The sequence below is a fragment of the Eschrichtius robustus genome, chromosome 10 (genome assembly GCF_028021215.1).
Source record: "Eschrichtius robustus isolate mEscRob2 chromosome 10, mEscRob2.pri, whole genome shotgun sequence".
Classification (NCBI taxonomy): domain Eukaryota; kingdom Metazoa; phylum Chordata; class Mammalia; order Artiodactyla; family Eschrichtiidae; genus Eschrichtius; species Eschrichtius robustus.
In genome coordinates, this window is record NC_090833.1 from 65589763 (window position 1) to 65598208 (window position 8446).

The window sequence follows — 8446 nt, forward strand, 5'->3', positions numbered from 1 at the left end:
TTCTAATTAGGTTCTTCTTTTTCTTGATTTGCATGAGCCTTTTGTAAATTAAGAAAGTCACTCTATGGCTATCATGTGTGTTGCGTATATTTTTATCAGCTTGTCATTTCAGTTTTGCAATGGCATTTTTCTGTATAGTGTGCTTAAGTTTTTATTTATTCAATTTTGTCCCTTTTTTTATATACTTGAGTATATGGATATATTTATGTTTCAAATTCTCTCTGTGTTTGTTTGAAAAGATACATTCTTAAGATACAGGGGAAAAATGGTCTCTTTTGCATTTTCTGGCCATTTCTTGCATTCTCTACCGTCAGGTATACCAGAATTGTCAGGAAAGGAGCAGACTGGGAGCACGGGTGTGTGAAGGAAAGTAGGAAAAGAAAGAACAAAAGCCATCTGGGAAAATTCTTTGACTCTTTTTTCCAACCTCAATCATGTCAGGAAATCTAAACATCTAAGAGAAGAAAATGGGCATTGTTATCTTGTCAGGCATAAGACACCTTTAAAGTAACTTAAAATTAAAGTTTAAATGTTCTAGTGTAATTTAAAACTTCAGCGCTGAGTTTTATCTCTGAATATAACAACACATAAGCTTCTTTGGTGAAAGGGCTAGAACTTTTATTTTATGTAAATGTCATAAAATCTATTTATTTACTCCAGTACCATGGACATTCAAATGGACTATGAGAAAATATATTACCAAAAATATAAACATCTACTTTCAATCTCTAGTACAATGTATGTGCTTTTATTTTCCAGTTTCACAGAGATTTGTTGAGCCCTTACTGTCTTTATGAAGCAGCTCTGGATATAAATAAGCCTGAGGCCACGTCTTCTTTGGGTGGCATGATAAGGTAGTGGCCAAGCATAAGGGGAGAAGAATCATGGATCAAGAATCATGTCCCTTTTCACCACTGACCAAGCGTCTGTGCAACGTGCAGTAGTTTTTTCCCACTCTTGTGAGCCCTAGTTCTTCGGCTGTGAAATGGGGTAATAGTAGTACCTTCTCACTGAGTGGCTTTGAGAATTGAGATAATGCCTATAAAGCTAAACCTAGCACAGTGCCTGACATATATGTTCACACACGTTAGCTATAATTAAAAACTTGGAATTTATTATCACTTGAGAAGAGTAGAAAGAGAGGTGAAGGGGAGCTACTGTATGTTATGCGTTTTTGTGTATATTATTTCATTTAATTCTTATAACAACTCCATGAGGGATGATTCTTCTTATGTTATGGATAGGATGCAGGCTCACACAGGTTAAGTAACATGTCTAAGATCACATAGTGAATACATGGCAGACTGAAGTTTGGAACCCGAGGCCTCTTCAGTTTCAAAGCCCATATTCTTTCCACTATACTGTGCTACTTTTAATTGCGACATAATGTGCATATACATGAAATAACCAAATATCAAACCAAAACCATGAAGTAATAACATGAGTGGTTTGTTCATTCATTCATCAGTTGGAAATCTTATTTCCAGATACTCTGCTAAGTGCTAGCAATACAAAATCATGATTACATTACACTAGGTGCTCTTGTTTTCTGGGGGGATAAAAGTATACAAATAAGTGAAAATAGAAAAATAAATATTCATGAAGGAATGCCAACATGTGATTGAATATAGCAGCCAACTGTAGTTGGGGAAGGGTGGGGCAAGGATCTGGAAAGGCCTTACAAGGAGGGGAACCTTGACAGAGTCTGAAAGGTGGAGAAGGCATTTACCCCACATAGGGTAGAAGCGTATCCCAGACAGTGGACAGACCGGAGGCAGGTGTGAACTATGGAACATCATATTTCCTGACTCACAAGTTCCATGTAACCAGATTACAGAGTACAAGTGAGGAAATGCTAGATGAGGCTGGACAAGGAAGTAAAGCGCTTGTGAACCAGGCTGCACACAGCTGCAGTGTCACATGGCAAAGGGCATGCCTGTAAGGAAGCCTGAAGAATCAAAGCCATAATCCAATTAATCTACCGCATTAACTATGTTGTTGAGGCTGAAACTGAACCAGTCTGTCTTAAGAGCTTTGGCTCTTGAACCAATAATGAATGTCTGCTTGAGGACTAAATTGTTGTGGTGTGAATCAAGTTGATAATTAATGTCTTCTACCTCTCTTTTCTGATTTGTTTCTGCCTCCATATTGCCCTTCCTTCTTGATCTCTAGGTACCCAGACCTCTCAGGTTGTTTTCTTCTATCTGGAGACTCCTTTACACTGCTCTGCTGACTGACTCACATATCCCCACCTAGCCTATCTTGTTGTCACTGAGCTAAAGAGCCAAACTGGTCTGTACTAAGATTTAATAACTTATGGAGAGAGGAATGCATAAAATATTTCTACAGCTTTGGCATTGGTAACTAAAAGTTAGAATTGATAACTACAAGGAATAAATATTTAATGATGTGGTAGCAGGTGTATATATGTATATGTATATATATATATACACACATATATATGCATATTAGCAAGTATATGTGTGTAGATATATTTATCAGGTACATGTATATGTGTGTGTGGATGGATGGAGAGATAGATAGACAGACAGACAGACATATCTCAGGTACATAACTGAGCATTCCTCAAGAGAAGACTGTATATGTAATTATTGTCAACTCGGTTTGTCTGCATAAACTGCAGCACCCTGTGAGGCCAGCACAGCAGAACTGGAAAACAGACAGGTAAAATTTGGTTAACTAACTTGAAGTATTCTGTGTTCTGAGTACTAAGACTCTAGTGGTAAGAACATATTAGGAGCTAAAGTAGAAATGGCGAGGGGGCCTCATTGTAAGGCCCTCTTGTGGGTACTTTGATTCCTTCATCAGTTTATGTAGAGCTGCACACTCTACTTAAAATCAGTCAATAATTTACAGGGCTTAAAACATCATCATGGAGGTCGAAGTAATGAAAAATGTATCAGAATTTAATTGCATATAGCCACATCATCTAAACTGTGGCTAATTTTGTCATCTCTTTGGCTGTTTTTAAGAACCATGTGCAGTATGTATTCCTTCCCCTTAAGAACGGCCCATCCATATCCCCTCAAAATCTTAAGAATTATGTTTGGGAACTCTGATTTCTGGGTTACATTATTCACAAAAGTTAGGTGTTAACCTTATATCATATGTCATCACGGGTTGGAATCATGGTGGACCTGTAGAACTTCAGAGCTGGAAACAGTCTAGCTCCTCATTTTATAGGCAAGGGAAGTGAGAACTAGGAAGACTAATTCACTTGCCTAAATAACCCAGCTAGATTACAGCAGAACTGGGAGGGAAAAATATAGTCTTCTGATCTCTAGTCTAATACTCTTTCCATCATACTATGTGACTGGCATAATCTCCTTGCAATACTATTCAGGCTTACTAAATCACATCACTCCTCATTTTTTATAATACTAGATTCTAGAAGACTTATCTTGATCATAAATGCTACACAGGAGACAAATGGCTTAGTGTCATTGTTTCAGAAGCCTTGGTCTGCAAAGTGGCTTTGATTTATAGATAGTTTATTGAGTCATTATATTATTATTACACTAATGCTTTATTTATTTTTGTTGTTGAAAAAAACACCCTTAGAAAATGAAGATATTAAAGTCTTGAAAAATGGTTAATGGACATGTCTAATTACTGTATTTCATAAGATTTCTAAAATGCAGAAATTTAGTAGACACATTTTGTATTGTGAATATATATTTAGCTGATGGACTATAACAGTTCAAATAGAATCATTTACAGCTTATTGAGTAAATAAAAGTGCCTCCATAAAGATTCACATGACACCTAGCTTTTATTTAAGGTAACTGATTTCTTTTGTAAAAATTGCTTAAATTTGGATTTACATGAGAGACTACCAGAACACCTCAGCAGTTTAAAAAGTAGCTTAAATGACCACAGATTTAAAATATAACATCAGATGGTGAATATTCCCTTTTTTTTAAATAAATTTATTTATTTTATTTATTTATTTTTGGCTGTGTTGGGTCTTCGTTGCTGCGCGAGGGCTTTCTCTAGTTGCGGCTAGCGGGGGCTACTCTTCGTTGCGGTGCGTGGGCTTCTCATTGCAGTGGCTTCTCGTTGCAGAGCACGGGCTCTAGGTGCGCGGGCTTCAGTAGTTGTAGCTTGCAGGCTCTGGAGCACAGGCTCAGTAGTTGCGGCGCACGGGCTTAGTTGCTCCGCGGCATGTGGGATCTTCCTGAACCAGGGCTTGAACCCGTGTCCACTGCCTTGGCAGGCGGATTCTTAACCACTGTGCCACCAGGGAAGCCCTGAATATTAACTTTTAATGGTCTCTGATAAAAAGTGATTTAACTCTCTTTTACTCTCTGTGTTATATTAAAAGTGTTATGATATATTTCTGAATATTATTTGTAACAAGAAAAATAGTTCATATTTACTTGTTATTTTAACATCCTATTTTCAAATCAAGATTTCACCAGAATTCTTGCTGGTTTGTTTTTAAGCTATTAAGTGACTTAAAATCAAATTTTATCCTATTTCATGAAAAAGATTATTTTCTAGCAGTGTATGAAGTGTAGCAAATGACCTCAGTAACAGAAAAATAATTGTTTTCATTTACACAAAAGTAAGTCTGTTTACTTGATGGAAGGCCTATCTTTTGAGGGGTGCAAGTCTTGAAAGAAATCTCTTTTTTAAGGTTATTTCCCATGTTTAGGACATAAGGTCAGAAGACAGTATGCAAAAAGTGAGACTCTGACTTGAAATACTAGAGAAATAATTCCCCATTTCAAGGTTATTTGGTCAAAAATGTTATATTAGATTTAAAAAAATGCTTTCAGACAACATGGTGGAAAATAGACATTTGAAAGAGTAAGATCAGAAAAGGCAAAAGAGGGGCCCCTTTGTAGAGTTCCAAGATCCACTGAATATATTAAGGGGAGATGGGCAGTCAGAGACCTTCCCTGAAGGATGTGTAACGAGTTAGGTTGATGGACTCATAAGAAAAGAAAAGGAAACTTCAAGTACAGAATATAGATTTGAGTAAAATATATATCCATCTATCTAACACTGCAAAACAGGCATGGCTGGTCAGTTTGGCACAGTTGCCTTTCTCTAGTCTAAAGCATCAAGAAGAAAATAACTCTCAGAGAATAGGTGACCTTCCTTGGTCTGATTCTGCACACTCCTCTCTTTTCATATATAGTTTTTTTAGACCAGAACTTGAAGTATTTATAAAGATGTAACAACAAAATTTTGAAGGCTGCCTGACAATATTGTTTATCGTAATAAATAGTATGATTTTTATCTCCTGCTCTTCCATTATTCCTCTCGCCCCTAAGTCTGGCAGAATCAGTTAGTAGATGGCATTGTAGTCTTTACAGCAGCAAAATCAATCAAGTAATAACACTGCCAATTCAGATACGCGGCTAAAAAAAAATCACCAAAGATGGTTCTAGCAGCAGGAAAAGTGCAGGGATCTATACCTCGAGCCTCTGATGTAATGAGATGTCTCTGTTCTGGTTCTGAACTGATAGGGTTAGGCCCAGCATTAAGGTTCTGCAAGTGAAACCTCATCGGTGCTTCTAATCAGGGTCAACACAAGACCTCAGGAGTTCTTTTCCTTCTGCAAGGATAAGCTAAATCCTCTCCTTCATAAAGCCATTCAAGTGGTCATTTTAGGTGAGTTGTTTTTTTTTTTTTTTTTGACTTCCAGCAGAACAAGAGATGATTTCCGTCAGCTGTAGGCTTGCAGTGGAGTATCAAGAAATCAAAAGAACGGAGATCAAAGAAAATTGCTGAACTAGGTGTTAGATGCAGCCATTGATTTTTCTCCAGTTGCAGTTTAAAAAAAATCCACAGAAATGGTAACACATACAACAGTTGAATTTCTAATACGTTCCTAAAGCCAGAGATAGCTTCCTTCTTGTTTTCACATGTAGAAACGGTTTTGTGTAACATGACATAATAAAGCAGATCCTTAGAGTTCACGCTATTTTGTTGTCAAAACCATAAGAGAATCTACCAAAAAGATGTTTGTGTGTTTTTTAAAAAAACTCCGCAGTATAAAAAGTGGTTTTTAGTGGAGACACTTATGACTAGACTTATCTCAGCAACATTTATTTGCTGGGAATGTGGAAAACTCTGATATACAATTGATTACTATTTTCCTACTATCTATAAAAGCCATAATATAACACCTATCTGCTTTACTGGTAAAACTTCATGTATGTTAAAGGTTAACTACTGTTTACTGGTACTACTTAAGGCTTAAATTATAGCTTCAACAAAATATTCTGTTTTTAAGTACTTAATGAGTGTGTGGGTTTCTTAAGTTTGATTTCCAGTAGTTTCTGGGTAACTGTAATGTTTTAAAATATGTGACAAATTGTTTTCATGTTGCACTCCCATATTTTGATATATGATTTCCAAATACTCGTAACAGAAACAGTCTTTATTAAAACAGGGTGGTGGCAGTATTATTAAAGGTAAAGACAAAAAGTTCATCTCACTGGCATTTTATACGTTGGTGTGCTGTTTTCTATAGGGCACTAGGATTAACTTGTTTTCCTTTGTGCTATGTTGTTCAATTAAATAAGTCAGGCTGATAACTTAAAAAACATAAATATCCATAGTTCGTTTTCTAAGCAGTCTAATCTCCCAATTATATAGCATATATTATATAGCATAATGAGAAAACATTATTAACATTGGTTTCTGTAATTTGCCAGCGGATGGAAGCAGAGGTAAAAATGCCTGATTGCACTGACCCTTTGATTCAATAACTCGATAAAAGTTTTATACCAAGTTTTAGTGTCTAGGCAAACACCTGATGTCCTGACAAGTTTATGATATAGAACAAATGAGGTTCAATCACAACTTGGAAAATAATTTCATATTTATGTATTATCATATAGATTATTTAAGTGGCAGTTTCCACCCCATTCCATATTACAGTGATTCTTAGTCCACTTCTCTGTTTATGGTTTCAGAGTCTGTTTAAGAGTTTTCAATTCTATGTTTATTATTCTTTTCTTTTTTATATCATAGACAGGATCACGAGACCATTCAAATCTCTCCATTCCTTCAAGAGCTGCTCTTCCTGCTGACACAATTGATGTTGGGGATATTTTGCCATTGAAAGCTGAACCTGACACAGCTTACACTTTCTTAAAGGAGACACTTATAAATCCTGCGCCCCTGTCGTCATCTCACTCCTCTCCAGTGATGATGTCTGCTACTGCCGAGAGACCAGCTCAGATTGGATTATGACTTTATGAAATAAAAAGGATGCAGGAAGAGTTAACAGTACAATTAAAATTGTTTTGAAGGGGGATTTTCTTATCAGTTGAATTTTGTTTCAGCACAAGTGGCTTTGGGTTTTTAAAAATTGTGTGATACCTTGATGTGTGCAGGTATCTATGTCTCCTTGAATAATGAAATAACCAACTTTTTTTTCCCTCTAAGTTTTATTTATTATCACAGTTGCTCATTTTTATGTAACATATTTTTAAATGTTAAAGAATGACACATTTTGGATAATTTCCTTCAGACTTTAAAAAAAAATCAATAAGCCATTTTAGTCTCTATCTATCAAAGTTGTTTCATACTTGTCTATTTTAAAGCAGGACTGCAATACTTTAATAGGATTGAGAGAGCTATTTGAAATGTATGCCAATGATTCCTGTCATTTCATGGCAGCCCTGCCATGGTTCACTGAGCCCCCTCTTCTCTCTTGTCAGCTCAACTGAAGACAAGCATTTAGTTGCAAACTTTAAGCAGGTTGTGCAAAACAGAAATGATGTGACTGCTTCTCCTCCTGCACAATAATGTCACTCCTGGTCAATGTGAGAAGGTCAGGTTGCTCCTTGTAAAGCTACATGATACCACTTGCCCATTTGAACAAGTTACGTTAACTGCTGAATCTGGTCCCTGCAGGCACTGAAAACTCATCCTTTTATCAAGCCTGCATTTGATAAGAAAGTAGAGCAGTTGTGCTGGGAAGATGTCTGTGGCGTGTTTAGGCACTTTTTAAGGACAGTTCCCACACCAGTACAGCAGGTAATATATTTTGTATAAGCTGAAAAACTTCAAGGTAATGGCTGTTTTGACCTTCAAAATAGACTCCTTTTTTGTTTGTGTTGTTGGTAGGACCCAAGAGTGACGCCCATCTTTGATGCTGACAGAATTTAAAACAAGGCCATAGCCCTGCATTTTCTGCCTTGTAGCACACAAAAGTAAAATTGTATGTCAGGCCGAGATGTCGGGGAGCTGACAAGATGCCCCAGTGACATTTCAGCTAGAAAGAGCAAGTGTCTTGCAACCAAGTGGTCAAATATCAAATAATAGGTCAAGCGGGAAGGAGCTGAGTTCTAACCACAAAGAGGTTTCTGGTAACTTACTTGACAAGCTTTTGGGTGCTTTGTGGCTTGACAAAGTGATGTTCTGTTGGGTATCGCTAGGCAGACTGTTCTTTATTGCCTTC

General features: G+C 36.8%; 1 protein-coding gene across 8 annotated transcripts in view; it reads left to right on the forward strand.

Annotated features, from left to right (window-relative positions):
- The window catches only part of CCDC171 (coiled-coil domain containing 171), a 365291-nt gene extending 357873 nt beyond the window's left edge, over positions 1-7418 (forward strand). For all 8 annotated transcript variants that reach the window (XM_068551775.1, XM_068551774.1, XM_068551781.1 and 5 more), the window contains one exon: positions 7012-7418. In XM_068551775.1, the coding sequence (XP_068407876.1) occupies positions 7012-7233 (222 nt within the window). In that variant the 3' untranslated portion in view covers positions 7234-7418. The remainder of the gene's footprint in view (positions 1-7011) is intronic.
- The last annotated feature ends 1028 nt before the right edge of the window (positions 7419-8446 follow it).